Source organism: Tachysurus fulvidraco, chromosome 25 (genome assembly GCF_022655615.1).
Source record: "Tachysurus fulvidraco isolate hzauxx_2018 chromosome 25, HZAU_PFXX_2.0, whole genome shotgun sequence".
Taxonomy (NCBI): Eukaryota; Metazoa; Chordata; class Actinopteri; order Siluriformes; family Bagridae; genus Tachysurus; species Tachysurus fulvidraco.
Genome location: NC_062542.1, coordinates 11,460,107 through 11,475,601, shown reverse-complemented (window position 1 = coordinate 11,475,601; position 15,495 = coordinate 11,460,107). Strand labels below are relative to the sequence as shown.

At 39.8% G+C, this 15,495-nt stretch overlaps 1 protein-coding gene across 6 annotated transcripts; it reads left to right on the top strand.

The window, feature by feature from the left end:
- Positions 1–12: 12 nt before the first annotated feature.
- On the top strand, positions 13–15,325 carry eif2s3 (eukaryotic translation initiation factor 2, subunit 3 gamma). 6 transcript variants are annotated; one of them, XM_027173848.2, is made up of 14 exons: positions 27–153; positions 424–449; positions 1,630–1,698; positions 2,771–2,834; positions 3,627–3,754; positions 4,786–4,907; positions 5,105–5,199; positions 5,313–5,471; positions 8,521–8,655; positions 8,740–8,834; positions 8,978–9,122; positions 14,315–14,484; positions 14,706–14,878; positions 14,998–15,325. In XM_027173848.2, exons 3-14 carry the CDS (start codon positions 1,630–1,632, stop codon positions 15,059–15,061), a joined length of 1,419 nt encoding a protein of 472 aa, XP_027029649.1. In that variant the 5' UTR covers positions 27–153; positions 424–449; the 3' UTR covers positions 15,062–15,325. The 6 variants fall into 6 exon arrangements, with proteins under 6 accessions (XP_027029683.1, XP_027029649.1, XP_027029666.1 ...); XM_027173882.2 differs by lacking the exon at positions 424–449 and having other exon boundaries at positions 13–153; XM_027173865.2 differs by lacking the exon at positions 27–153 and having other exon boundaries at positions 199–445.
- Positions 15,326–15,495: the final 170 nt, after the last annotated feature.

The following is a 15,495-nucleotide window of genomic DNA, read 5'->3' as shown; positions in this document are numbered from 1 at the left end:
TTGGCTGAGGAAAGACTGTGTTGCTGAGAGACCGCTCGGGTTTTAGTTGATTGAAGACAAAGAGCTAGAAACTATGCAAATTAGTAGATAGTCCACAGCGCGAATATTTGAATCCGATTGGTCAGAAGTTGATTAAGTTCTACGAGTCGGTCTGTAAGTAGTTCCGGCTGAAATTCAAATCATACATTTATATCACTGCGCTCATTCTAAAACATAATTGTTTACGTAGTAAAACTAATTAATAGGCATAGACAATTTTACAGAGGCATTATGAGCATTTTTAACTCCTTAAATAAACTCCATAAATGTAGTAAACAGCAGGGATTTGTATTCCCCATTAGAACCAGTTAGTTCATGAAAAATCTGAGAGTTAGAAGCAAAAGTTTTCACTGAGGACATCCTTAAAAATATTTTGTTTTACAGTGGGAAAAAAAGGGTCGAGTCGGTAGGTAGGTCTATGTTTTTTTTTCAAGTTTCAATGTAAAAAAAAGTAACATTTTTGTGATATGATTACGTAGGTATGACTTTAAACGATTTAGCATATCTTGACGTCACTGACTGGGTCTTCAACCCGTGCCTTCAGGCGCATTATTGCAAATCTTATTTTGATGCTGGACACAGTTTTTTCCAGAAATTCGTGCTAAGTTAAAGCGGTGTCGAGTTGTTTTTGTGAATTTTTTTTTAGATGTATTATGGTGCCCGAACCCGTTAATGCTATTTTATTGCTTTTGTATTAGTTGTTTGAAGAGTTAAAAAAAAAAAAAAAAAAAGGTCGGTCTTAACGCAAATTTTACAACCGGCAAGTCGGTCGGTCCTAAATTGACAGGGTCGGTCGGGTTACGGCAAACAAGAATATTTTTAAGGAATATTTCACTTTATGCATGACTTTTTTTTATCACATCACTTTAAGCATCACTCATCACTTTATGCATCAAATTTTTATTACTTATTACGTCACGCATCACATTATCACATCACTTCATGCATCACATTTTTGATCACATCCCTTTATACATCACATTTTTGATCACATTACTTTATGCATCACATTTTTTAACTACACTTTCACAAAACGAATGAAGGAACGATTACTTTCCCAAATTAATCTATTTTTTTTTTGAATAGCGCTTTTAAACGATAATGTTTTTTAAATTATTTTTTTCACGGCGATACCATTAAATAAACTACAACACTTATGACGTCTATTATACACGACGGACCTCACTGTCTCTCGGCAACAGCTTCATCACGTTTGTAAAAGACTGTACAGGTAAATTAATGTCTCGTGGAAATCGTTATACACCGAGAAATCCACTTCATAATACGTATATCGCGCTATTTGAAGCTTTTCCGAGGTGCTATAAACGTTATTTGTGTCATTTATCTGCGAACACATGTTCCTTCTCCTTATTGCATCATTCACGCCTGTGTGCCGGTATTTTCAGTAACTGCCTTAGATCAGAGTGTCATTCATTTTCGTATTCACTATACGTATAAAAAAATCTCCATTTTGCGTCTGATTGAATTTTTTCATGATGTATTTCTTTTCTGATACGTTATTATTATTTTTTTGTTATGTGAATCAATAAGGCGGTGAGTGGACACCCTTAAATTTTCTTTTCCTTCAAGATGGCGGGTGATGAGTCTGGTGTAACACTGGGGCAGCCTCATTTGGCTAAACAAGACCTCAGCACATTAGTAAGTCCTTATATTTTATTCTTCAGCGGTGTAGAAACATTTCCTGAGTTTAAACTTCGTCTCTTTTTCCGAGTGTATTTGTGTTTTGTGACCTTTGAGTGCGGTTTTCATGTCGCCTGCTTTTGCTTCCTCACTTCTACAGAAGCACAATGAAGCACTGGACGTTAAAACTGATGTTTATCTGTAAATTCTGTGTCATCAACTGTTTATCCCCAGACCTGTCTTTCTTTTTCCTAAATATTTAACTGTATTACAGACTGTGTGATTGTGTAATGTTACATAATGTAATGTATCTCTGAATGTTTGACAATGATTTTTTTAGAACAATAAAAAATAATTTGTAGTAGATTTTGGTCCTAACCAGAGACAGTGGTTATGATTAATCACTCCAGATAAACTCACTTGGATAACATGCTATATCATTTAGTATTGTATTGTATCGTATTTTATGTCTTTATTGTCCACCAAGGTGTAAATTTTTCTTTGGCTCACCATCACTTAAAAATAAGAAAAACAAAAAAGGAACCGGAAAATAACGTTAAAAACAAAGACCAAAATCCGTTAGAATACCACATCAGATCATATCACAGTATCTCAGATTCCACTTGTTTTATCGATCGCTTGAGAAATTCAGAAATTGAATAGCATTTGGGATAAAAGACCTCTTAAACACGTTTTTATGTGCTACGGGAACCCTATATCGCCTGCCAGATTTCATAGGCTCAAACTGACCAAAGAGAGAGTGAGAAGCATCCGCTAGCACTTATTTTAACACTACCAATTTGTTTGTTTTCTAATCATCTTCATCAGTTTGAATGTTTTGTAAGCATAATATAGTGGACAATATATGTGTGGTACGGTACGCTGTCCGTACAGACCAGTACGATGTTTTCTCTACCATTTAACAAGGATATTTATTTGCCTTAGTGTTTTTGGGGAAACTGATGGGAAGAAATGTGCCAACTTAAGTTTTTTTGATATAACTGAATACCAGATTTGTTTTTTTTTTAATATGTAATGCATAAATGAAATGTTTCATGAGATGTTCAATGGGCTCTATTTCTCCTGACAGGATGTGAGCACATTGACACCACTTTCACCAGAAATCATCAGCCGGCAAGCTACAATCAACATAGGTGGGTTCGCTGGGTCTGAATCATATCAGATGCTCGCTTGATTTCGAACTCTTTATTTAGAATTGATTTCACATCCTGTCAAATGCTTGCTTTTATTTATGTGCAACAGATCATTAGCAAAAGAAGACCCCTATGTAGATGTATAAATACAATGGTGGAGTTTCAGTTTGGAGTTTTCAATATCTGTTAAAGATGGGCAATGCAACTTGACCATGTACTTAAGAACGATGAATTAATATTTCATTAAAGAGCTTTAATCTTAAAAAGCCTATATACAGAACAGTTATTGTACACATTTGGCTTCTGTTAAGATTTCAAAGCGACCCCAAACAGAATGTCGTCATCATCCCGGGTTGTCAAACGAAATGAAAAAGCTTTAGTGTACAACTCAGACCCATGCTTTTGTTACTAGGAATCGTAACTGACAAGTCTTAAGAAGTTGAAACTGATGAGTGTATAAATTACATACTTAGCTGTATGTCACTTCACTACAGGAGAGGGTGTTATTTTAGTTCTAGCCCTTTGGTTCATTTTTGCCATCAAAAAAAAAAGTTGCAACAGGGTTTCCACATACCTGCATCTTCCTGATTCAGGAAAATTGGTCTCTGTTATCAGTTAAGCACCGCAAACAAATTCTGTACGGTTTATTTCTGTTGATTCATGCACAAATTTTCCACTAGGCAATTACAAATTAAAGTTAAAACTAATGTTCTGAATGATCTCTGCCCCTTTTATTGGCCACTTGTACGAACGTGGCACTTCTGCAAGTAAGTATTGCTGTTTTCCCTGCAGGAACTATTGGCCATGTGGCTCATGGAAAGTCAACAGTGGTGAAGGCCATATCTGGTGTCCACACTGTCCGTTTCAAGAACGAGCTCGAGAGAAACATTACTATCAAGTTGGGCTATGCCAACGCTAAGGTAAGGGAAAAAACCTTCGTCTCCTTTTCATATGAAGCTCCAGTCTGATTTAGAGGCTCAATACAGTGATGTGATTGAATAAGATCAACAGGCTTAATGCACAGGTTACAAAAATCTACTTCAAACCTCTCTTTTATAAGGGAGCTTATTGTTTTGCTGTGTACGGACTGATGAATAGCATCAGCTGCCAAGCACACAATACCTCGCTGACTGGTTCAGTTTACACAGTATGTTTGGGTCTTTTAAACTTTCTGTTAAAACAGCCAACAGCACAAGTCGTCATGGACGAAAATTGTTTCGAAATGATTTGCCATCACTCTTTGCGTGAATGTAGCCCGGCAGTGGCTTTGCACCCGGCATTTTGTAAGTTATGCTGTTTTGCTTGGTGCTGAATAAATGCTACCGTGCAGAACATGTGTAAAACCACCCATTCAACCATGCTATTAAATTCCCTGTAAGATTCTGTCATCTTAACCATCTTGCCAATTAAAGCGACAACATTTTGTCTTGTCCGGTCGGTCCAGTGATTTTTGCCGAAGTTTCCTTAGAACAATCTAATAAAAAATGATTCGATTTCTATTTGTCAACAATATTCAGTTTTTTTCTGATTAGTACTTGTACTTTATTTCAAGGATAGTTCCCTAGAGTTCTCAGTCTTTTTTGAGATTGAATTCTTGCAGGAAAGAAACTTTCCACAGCAACCTTTTTTCTCAGTTATAATACACGAATACTGATTGACTTCAGGTCATTAAAAAAAAAAACAATAAAATAAATCACTGTCATGGTTTAAACCATGCTTTCTTTCAGTTCAGTTCAAATCCATGCATATATATATAGGTACAGATATTTGAAGCACTAAACTGATAAACAGTGCATTTTATAATCTATAATACTATTCCTTTTTTTTTCCCCCTTCCTCCAGTTCAATGAGATTTTATCATATTTTACTCGCCATTTGTTCAGGTTAATTTGTTGTTGTAGGAAGCTACTCTGAGATAATAGTGTAAGCAATGTCTTTATTCCTGTGTCAGGTATATAAACTGGACGACCCGAGCTGCCCGAGGCCCGAGTGTTACAGGTCATGTGGCAGCAGCACTCCTGATGAGTTCCCTACAGACATTCCTGGCACAAAAGGCAACTTCAAACTAGTCAGGTAAATTATCAGGTGTATTAATAGCATCGATAATCATTTAGTAAAAGATCAACACATAGTAAAAATAAAAGCTGCTTTTGGTTGCTGTCATACACATGATTAAACCTCACTGTATAAGTGTCTATAGAAGAGAATCCGTGGAAGTTGTGCTTGTTTTATTTATTTGTTTTTTTTCTACCCTCTCGTCCTCTTATAAGACACGTGTCCTTTGTCGATTGTCCGGGTCACGACATTTTGATGGCCACCATGCTGAACGGTGCTGCTGTGATGGATGCTGCACTCCTTCTGATTGGTGAGTGCTTGCTCCTGATTTTAGCCATTTTCAATGACGTCAATTCAAGTATGATTCTTTATTATTATTAGCATAACCCGTTAAGATCTAACCCTTCTGTCCTGTTGTTTTAGCCGGTAACGAGTCGTGCCCTCAGCCTCAGACATCAGAACATCTGGCCGCTATCGAGATCATGAAGTTGAAGCACATCCTGATCCTACAGAATAAAATCGACCTTGTGAAAGAGAGTCAAGCCAAAGAGCAGTATGAGCAGATCCTGGCCTTCGTGCAGGGTGAGTGTGAGCTCAGACATTGGGGGTACAGACATCTGTATAAAGATTGTTGAGATCTAAATAATGCAATCTTTAATGTTTATTCTCCTGACTGTCAAACTGAAAGCTGACTGTGGGGAAACTGACTGTTTGGAATTCTCATTATTATTCAAAAGCAGACTTTTACATATTTTGTATAGTAGCAGCATTTTTCCACATTAATACATGGTGCAAAGTGTCACCGCGCACAAGGGGATTTGCAGCGGCAAAGCAACCCGAAGTCAAAGATTTTCAACCAGAGCTGGCGACATGAGCAACAGCATGTTCTGACAACTAAATGTGGTAGACTTCAAGATTTGACACTGCTGAGAAAAGTTTATGCAAATATGGAGTGACTTGGTGCAATGACTACCAATGAGGACAGCGACAGGGAGTGAAGGCTAAGATAAGATACTTTTATTCGTCCCACAATTGGGAAATTTCTCTGTTGCAGCAGTAAAGAAAAAGAAATGCAAATATATCTAAAAATAAATAAGTAAATAAAGAAATGTAGTATATACACAACACAATGTATAGGTACAAAGAAGAAGAAAAGAGACCACGAGTAGGTAGTTGCGCTAACAGATACAGTGCCTTGCGAAAGTATTCGGCCCCCTTGAACTTTGCGAACTTTTGCCACATTTCAGGCTTCAAACATAATGATATGAAACTGTAATTTTTTGTGAAGAATCAACAAGAAGTGGGACACAATCATGAAGTGGAATGAAATTTATTGGATATTTCAAACTTTTTTAACAAATCAAAAACTGAAAAATTGGGCGTGCAAAATTATTCGGCCCCTTTACTTTCAGTGCAGCAAACTGAATGATCCAATGTTGACCTAAATGACTAATGATGATAACTAGAATCCACCTGTGTGTAATCAAGTCTCCGTATAAATGCACCGGCACTGTGATAGTCTCAGAGGTCCGTTTAAAGCGCAGAGAGCATCATGAAGAACAAGGAACACACCAGGCAGGTCCGAGATACTGTTGTGGAGACGTTTAAAGCCGGATTTGGATACAAAAAGATTTCCCAAGCTTTAAACATCCCAAGGAGCACTGTGCAAGCGATAATATTGAAATGGAAGGAGTATCAGACCACTGCAAATCTACCAAGACCTGGCTGTCCCTCTAAACTTTCAGCTCATACAAGAGAAGACTGATCAGAGATGCAGCCAAGAGGCCCATGATCACTCTGGATGAACTGCAGAGATCTACAGCTGAGGTGGGAGACTCTGTCCATAGGACAACAATCAGTCGTATACTGCACAAATCTGTCATTTATGGAAGAGTGGCAAGAAGAAAGACATTTCTTAAAGATATCCATAAAAAGTGTCGTTTAAAGTTTGCCACAAGCCACCTGGGGGAGACACCAAATATGTGGAAGAAGGTGCTCTGGTCAGATGAAACCAAAATTGAACTTTTTGGCAACAATGCAAAACGTTATGTTTGGCATAAAAGCAACAAAGCTCATCACCCTGAACACACAATCCCCACTGTCAAACATGGTGGTGGCAGCATCATGGTTTGGGCCTGCTTTTCTTCAGCAGGGACAGGGAAGATGGTTAAAATTGATGGGAATGTGGATGGAGCCAAATACAGGACCATTCTGGAAGAAAACCTGATGGAGTCTGCAAAAGACCTGAGACAGGGACGGAGATTTGTCTTCAAACAAGACAATGATCCAAAACATAAAGCAAAATCTGCAATGGAATGGTTCAAAAATAAACATATCCAGGTGTTAGAATGGCCAAGTCAAAGTCCAGACCTAAACCCAATCGAGAATCTGTGGAAAGAACTGAAAACTGCTGTTCACAAACACTCTCCATCCAACCTCACTGAGCTCGAGCTGTTCTGCAAGGAGGAATGGGCAAAAATTTCAGTCTCTCGATGTGCAAAACTGATAGAGACATACCCCAAGCGACTTACAGCTGTAATCGCAGCAAAATGTGGCGCTACAAAGTATTAACTTAAGGGGGCCGAATAATTTTGCACGCCCGATTTTTCAGTTTTTGATTTGTTAAAGTTTGAAATATCTAATAAATATCGTTCCACTTCATGATTGTGTCCCACTTGTTGATTCTTCACAAAAAATTACAGTTTCATATCATTTATGTTTGAAGCCTGAAATGTGGCAAAAGGTCGCAAAGTTCAAGGGGGCCGAATACTTTCTCAAGGCACTGTATATTGCACATTTTTAAAAATTTCTGTTATTGCACACGTGTTGTTTAAATACTTTGTTATTGTTATTATTGCAGTTAAACAGTAATCCAGTGTGTATTTTGGTGACTGGTTCACTGGGAGCAACTTTGATTGCAAAGTCTAATAGCAGCAGGGATTAAAAAAAAAAAGCAACGTAACATCGCACTAGTATTTCAGTAATTATATTCATTAGGGATATCACAAACATATATGTACATACTCCACACACAAAAAAATCTTAAAACGAATGAAAAAAGAGCATTGTTTTAAGTGTATTAATAATTAAAATAATTAAAAAATAATTCTAATTAAAAATGCTGCTTGCTCTTCACAGCTGTGCTGAAACATCTGTCTAGTGTGTGCTTGTTATAAGTGTAATACATTTATTATGTATTATACATGTGAATACACCTTGACTGCATCCCAAATGACTAAATTGTGCACCATGTACACTACCGTGTATGAGTTTTAAATGGGTCATATAGTCTCAAATGGACTTGTAAATGAAATGAAAAAAAATTGCTATCAAGTGTCATTTTTAAGTCTAATTCAGATGACCTCGCAATGCAGTGACCTAATACGGTGAATTTTTCATCATCCGTGTACCTGAAATGCATTATAAGCATCTTTAACCTGTTTAGTTTTTGTTCCTGTTTTGTTTTTTTTCACATACAGTTGACCATGATGTAGTTTGAATAGATCAATGGCTACGGATCAGAAAATCATGAGTTTAAATCCCAGCACTGCCAAACAGTCACTGCAAAGAACTTTAAGCAAGACCCTTAACCTTCGACTACTCATCTCTATAAATGTAAACTTTTTTACAGGCACAGTCGCAGAAGGCGCTCCCATCATCCCGATCTCAGCTCAGCTAAAGTACAACATCGAGGTGGTGTGTGAATACATTGTAAATAAGATCCCCGTGCCTGTCCGGGACTTCATCTCTGAGCCTAGGCTTATCGGTAAACACAGGCTCTTGGCAGCAGTTTGATTTAAGTTGATGTTTTACAAGGAGAATTTTAATCGAACGTTCTCTTTTCTGCCAGTAATTAGATCATTTGATGTGAATAAACCTGGCTGTGAGGTGGATGATCTGAAGGGAGGTGTAGCTGGAGGCAGCATCCTGAAAGGAGTGCTGAAGGTGAGCTTCAAACTAATCTTAATACACCATATATTTCTAAATATAAATTATTAAAACTTGTCATTTTCATTCATGCATAAAATTAAGAAGTAATGTTTTATTTTTTGTTGTTCTTTTTATGCTTCTTCTCTCTCTATTTGCAGGTGGGACAGGAGATCGAAGTCCGACCCGGGATTGTTTCCAAGGACCATGAAGGGAAGCTCATGTGCAAACCCATTTTTTCCAAGATCGTCTCGCTGTTCGCTGAGCACAATGACCTCCAATATGCTGCACCTGGTGGCCTTATTGGTACGTGTGCGAGAGAATAGATTTGGTGGCACTTTTAGTAATGAACTCTTAATAAGCACTTAGAATCAATCCATTATTTATAGCACAAACTACTGTTAAGCTGTCAGGTTGTTTCCTTAAGGGTTTAAGTAGCAAATATTCTTTGAAAAATGTTAGTCATTGGAAATGTAAATGAGTAATCAATCCTCAGTTATTTTATCATTCACGCAAGCATTTTCTTACATGGTGTGCCTTCTCTAAGGGCCTTTTTTACACCTGGTCACTTCATGTGTTTTCTCTGACCCGATAGCTATCTGATTTGTTAAAACTGATCTTAATCCGATCTTTCTACATTTACATTTACATTTACAGCATTTGGCAGACGCCCTTATCCAGAGCGACGTACATAAGTGCTTAAATCTCTAACACTGAATACATTAATGCTGGTTCACTAGGTTACATACTTAAGATACCAAGAGTTTAAAACATTTGTTCAAAGTTAGAATGAAAAAGTGTCAAAGGTTTTTTTTTTTTTTTTTTTTTTTTTAAAATGCAAAAGATAAGGAAAGAAGTGCTAGTTGAAGTGCTTCCTGAATAAGTAGGTCTTCAACCGCCGCTTGAAAATAGCCAGTGACTCGGCTGTCCGGACCTCTATGGGAAGTTCATTCCACCACCTTGGTGCCAGTACAGAGAAGAGTCTTGTAGTATACTTGCCTCTTACCCTGAGAGATGGTGGAACCAGTCGAGCAGTGCTGGTAGATCGGAGGTTACGGGGTGCAGTGCGAGGAATGATGAGGGCTTTGAGGTAAGAGGGGGCTGGTCCATTTTTGGCTTTGTAGGCCAGCATCAGTGTTTTGAACCGGATGCGTGCAGCTACCGGAAGCCAGTGGAGGGATCGCAGTAGCGGGGTGGTATGCGAGAACTTTGGCAGGTTGAAAACAAGCCGGGCAGCTGCATTTTGGATCATTTGCAGAGGACGGATTGCGTTCATAGGTAGACCTGCCAGCAGTGCATTGCAGTAATCCAGTCTAGAAATGACAAGAGACTGAACAAGTACCTGGGCAGTCTGTGTGGACAAAAATGGCCGAATCCTTCTAATGTTGTAGAGAAGAAACCGACATGAGCGAGTCACATTTGCAACATGAGAGGAAAAGGACAGTTGATTGTCCATGGTTACCCCAAGGTTGCGAGCTGTGGCTGAAGGGGAGATCAGATCGTTGTGCAAGGATATAGCAAGATCGTGACCTGGGGATGAATCACCTGGGATGAACAGCAGTTCAGTTTTGCTAGGATTGAGCTTTAACTGATGAGCAGTCATCCATGATGAAATTTCTGCCAGACATGCTGAGATCCGGTCAGAAGCTGTGGCATCTGAGGGTGGGAAAGAGAAGATAAGTTGTGTATCATCAGCATAGCAGTGGTAAGAGAACCCATGTGATGAAATAACTTCACCAAGAGAGTGAGTATACAAGGAGAAAAGAAGAGGACCAAGTACTGAGCCCTGTGGGACGCCAGTGGAGAGTCTGCGTGGAGCAGAAGTCACTCCCCTCCATGTTACTTGATATGAGCGTCCTTCCAGGTAGGAGGCAAACCATTCCCAAGCTGATCCGCAAATCCCAAGACTCTTGAGGGAGGATAAGAGAGTCTTGTGGTTGACCGTATCAAACGCTGCTGAAAGGTCAAGGAGGATAAGGACGGATGATAGTTTGGCTGATCTAGCAGTATGTAGCTTCTCAGAGACATCCAAAAGGGCTGTCTCTGTAGAGTGAGCTGCTTTAAAGCCAGACTGTTTGGGATCTTGGAGGTTGTTCTGTGAGAGATAGACAGACAGTTGATTATAGACAATGCGTTCAAGAATTTTTGAAAGAAATGAGAGAAGTGATACCGGTCTGTAGTTACTGATGTCTGATGGATCCAGAGCAGGTTTCTTTAGGATGGGAATAACCCTTGCTCTCTTGAAAGTAGTTGGCACCTGACCAGATGCTATGGATCTATTGACGATAGTGGAAATGAAGGGCAAGAGGTCTTGTGAGATGGTCTGGAGCATAGTGGTAGGGAGTGGATCCAATGGGCAGGTGGTAGGATTGCAGGACTGGATGAGTTGTAAAATCTCTTCTGCTGCCACGGTTGAAAAATGTGACAACGAAGGTGTAGGGGAATCCATACTCTGAGATGTAAGTGCAGTCGGGGCTGAAGTGAAGGTCCGGCAGATTTCCTCAATCTTCTCCTGGTAGAAAGAAGCAAAGTCTTCTGCAGTCAGGGAGGATGAGGAAGGTGGAGCCGGGGGGTTGAGCAGAGAAGAGATGATGTTGTGGAATTTCCGAGGGTCATGTGAGGAAGCTTCAAGCTTTTCCTTGTAGAAGGAAGTCTTGGCAGAAGTCACATCTGAGGAGAACTTGACAAGAAGTGTTCTGTAAAAATCAAGATCTGCATCAAGTTGTGATTTCTTCCACTTTCTCTCTGATGATCTTAGCTCTCTTTGATTGTTGCGCAGCACATCTGAAAGCCAAGGAGCAGAAGAAGAAGTTTTCTTGGGTTTAGTGAACATAGGGCAGAGGGAGTCCATAGTTGAGGAAAGAGATGAGAGGAAAGTATCTGTGGCTGAGTCTAAGGGTAGTGAGGAAAAAGACTTAGCATCAGGAAGGGAAGAAAGAGTGCAGGAAGCTACAGATGAAGGTGAGACAGAGTGAAGGTTGCGGCGAGTAAGAGCAAGGGGGTGAGAGGTAGTTTTAGGTAAGATAGGTAGAGTGATGGTGAAGGATACCAGGTGATGATCAGAGACGTGGAGTGGGGTAGCAGTCATATCTGTAGCTGGAGAAGGACGGGTGAAAACCAGGTCCAGGACATTGCCTCCTTTGTGTGTGGGGATGTAGCTGTTGAGTGTGAGGGAGAAAGAGTCGAGAAGAGACAGGAGGGAAGAAGAATGTAGCTTGTCAGAGGGGAGGTTGAAGTCACCAAGCACTGTCAGGGGGGAGCTATCGGAAGGGAAAGCACTAAGCAGTGAGTCCATTTCTTCCAGGAAGTTTCCTAGGGGACCAGGAGGGCGGTAGACAACAATGATAACAAGGCTGATAGGAGAGGTAACTGAAATGGCATGAAATTCAAAAGAAGAGATGGTTAAATTAGAGAAGAGTAGAGGTTTAAAGCACCATTTCTTTGACAACAATAAACCTGTACCACCACCCCTGCCTGTTTCTCGTGGTGAGTGAGAGAAAGCATAGGCAGAGGATAAAGCAGCTGGTGTAGCCGTGTTCTGTGGGGATATCCAGGTTTCTGTTAGAGCAAGAAAATCAAAGGAGTAATGGGAAGTTAAAGCAGAGATAAAATCAGCTTTCTTTACCGCAGACTGACAATTCCAGAGCCCACCTACCACTACTGTTTGAGACTTACACAACAGAGGAGGGTAGATGAGGTTATTGGGATTGTGACCTCTGCTTTGTGGATGAGAGCGTCTGCGAGAGTAGGCCTTGAGTACAGAGATGGGTTTAAGGCACATATTTGTAGTCTAGTACTAGACACTAATGTGAGAGAGAGAACCTTCAATTTAAATAGGTAAGCCCTGCCCCCAATTCACACCTTAAGGGAGACTGAAACTACTCCTGATTAATCAGCTGAGAGAACAACAAAAACCAACACTATAAAAATCAACAATGCTATAGAATATAACACGATTCAAATCACACTACTCTAGAACAAAGTGAGTTAAGCAGATAGTATACAAAAGACAGGAACCTACTTTACCAGAAGACAATATAATCAAATGTAGAGAGTTAAAGCACACTTTCTACTCCTGCCCAAAATGAAAATATATTTTACCTCATTTCCTCAGTCGTCACTCGCAACTGAAACAGTAAATTTGGGGTCGCTGCTTACTTCCATTTGGGAGGAGTATAGTGCTGACATATGTGGCTTGAACAACCACATTCATTTACACCTGTCCAGTTTCATCTGAAATGGGTCCCAGACCTCCTCCTGAAGTGGTTTGAACGATCAGATTTATATCCGTCTTGAAAATGTTTCGGAGGGCATTTACACCTGGTCTTTTTACGATCGGATAGCTATCTGATCACAGAAAAAGTATGAGGTGACCAGATGTAGAAAGCCCCTAAAGGAATTGAAAAAGTATGTATTTAAAGGTAGGGTCTCCGATATTTGAGAAATGCTTCAGAAAACTGAGTCGGGACGACAAGCTAAACAAAAATCAAAACAAACGTGTGGCCAATGAGCAGTAAGGGACGTGTCTTGTCAATATGGGTGGAGAGAATGTTCAGTGTGCATGTGTGACATTAGCAGAAATCAGTTTTAACATTGATATGGAGGATAAAAACAGAAAGAAAGCGAAGAAAGGCTTATGATAAGGCAAGAAGTAGGACGTGTTAATATAGGATCAGCTTTCCAGCACTGGAGAGAACTGAAGGAGCGGGAAGTTGGCCACATATTCACAGATTCAAGTTTCTCGAGTCAATAACTCCTGAGCTAAACGCTGTTACTACACAAAGAACACCTATCGTAGTAATGTAGAGAGGCAGCTACAACCGCGTTTTGTGTATTAACAGCATTTAGCTCAGGAGTTATTGACTCGGGAAACTCAAATCTGTGAATATGCGCACATGCACACTGAACACTCTCTCCGCAAATATTGAAAAGACCCGCCCCTTTCTGCTCATTGGCTATACATTTTGTTTTGATTTTTGTTTTGTTTGGTGGCCTAACACAGTTTTCAGAAGCATTTCTCAAATATTGGAGACCCTACCTTTTAAGCTATAGTTATTAGTTATATAGATGTAATATGGTGCTCCTGCAGAAGAGCCTTTTATTCCATTCCCACTCCAAAACAGACTGATACTTTTATCTAGTAGTCTTCATGTCTTAGTGTCTAAGATTGTCTGTGAACTGAGATGGCAGCACTTCTTCCATTGCTGTTTTCTGTACTGGGCAATTTTATTTCATGGTTGACTGTTTTTTATAGTATACAAGAAGCATTGAGGTGTTAGTGTGAGATCTGTATATTTATAAACAAACAAAAAGTCACATGAAGCTCCTGGGTCAGAAACGCAGTACACGTGGCCAGCAGGCCATGTTCTTTTTTTAAATTGCTTTTGTTTCATTGTGTATGGGGGAAATGTGGCCAGGACATGAGGTTTAGGTCTGGTTTATTTTATTTAGTAGCCGATCTCTTGGCCACTTAGATTCATACATTGTTTGTGATGCAGGTGTTGGCACTAAAATTGACCCAACGCTATGCAGAGCGGACCGTATGGTCGGTCAGGTCCTAGGTGCTGTTGGCGCGCTGCCTGAGATTTTCACCGAGCTTGAGATCTCCTACTTCCTGTTGAGGAGGCTGCTGGGTGTCCGTACTGAGGGTGACAAGAAAGCCGCAAAGGTAAATGAAATACTCCCTCTGATTTACATAGACACTGATTGGTAGTGTGATTACATTCTAACAACTCGAATCTAATGCAGGTTATCAGGTGATTATAGTGTTTGCCTAAACGTATCGTCAATAAAATGATGGAATGAGCATGACATCTGATCGGCAATAGTGATGGTTTAGAACGTTGAAATGCCTACTGGCTACTAATCTGGTTTTGTTTTGTTGTACAGGTCCAGAAGCTTTCGAAAAATGAGGTGTTGATGGTGAACATTGGTTCACTGTCAACGGGAGGCCGTGTGAGTGCAGTGAAAGCCGATTTGGCCAAAATTGTGCTCACTAACCCTGTGTGCACAGAGGTGGGCGAGAAGATCGCTTTGAGTCGCCGAGTGGAGAAACATTGGCGGTAAGCAAATTATAAACACCTTTTTTGTATAGAGTTGAATAAGTTAACAGGTGTCTCTCTTTTGATGGACGTTTATATCTGGTCAGTGAACTTTATTCAATTTTCTTTCTCTTTCTAAGTCTAATCGGCTGGGGTCAAATCAGGAGAGGAGTGACCATCACGCCTACGGTGGATGATGATTGAGGATTTTACAGTTGGAACAAAAGGATAGTGTTGTCACACCATATGGCATAAATATCAAACCATTTTCACGCTAGTGCCGAGGTCGGAGCTGCACAGACGTCAGAATCTCGGCACCCGTATTTTAAAATGTGCGCCAATCCCAACGGCAGGACTGATTTCATTTACACTGCGATATGGGAGAAGATGTATTTCCTGGATTTGCTGAAAAAAAAAAAGTTGTCAACATATTTCAGTGATTACTAATAAAAACACTTTGGATCAAAACTCCGGCCAGATGTTTTAGTGCTCCTAAAACAATGCGTATACATAAATATTGCATTCATGTGATTTGTGATATGACTGACTAGTGCTTGAACTCACAATGCCGAACGTTTTACGTACACAGATTCAGAGACTGGAATTTTATTAACATTTGAAGTATGATCAAAAGATGA

Coding starts and splice junctions, on each gene's coding strand:
- eif2s3 (XM_027173882.2), top strand. CDS start 1,630: ATGGCGGGTGATGAGTCTGGTGTAACACTGGGGCAGCCTCATTTGGCT. Junction 1,699..2,770: donor AACAAGACCTCAGCACATTA/GTAAGTCCTTAT, acceptor TTCTCCTGACAG/GATGTGAGCACATTGACACC. Junction 2,835..3,626: donor GCAAGCTACAATCAACATAG/GTGGGTTCGCTG, acceptor TTTTCCCTGCAG/GAACTATTGGCCATGTGGCT.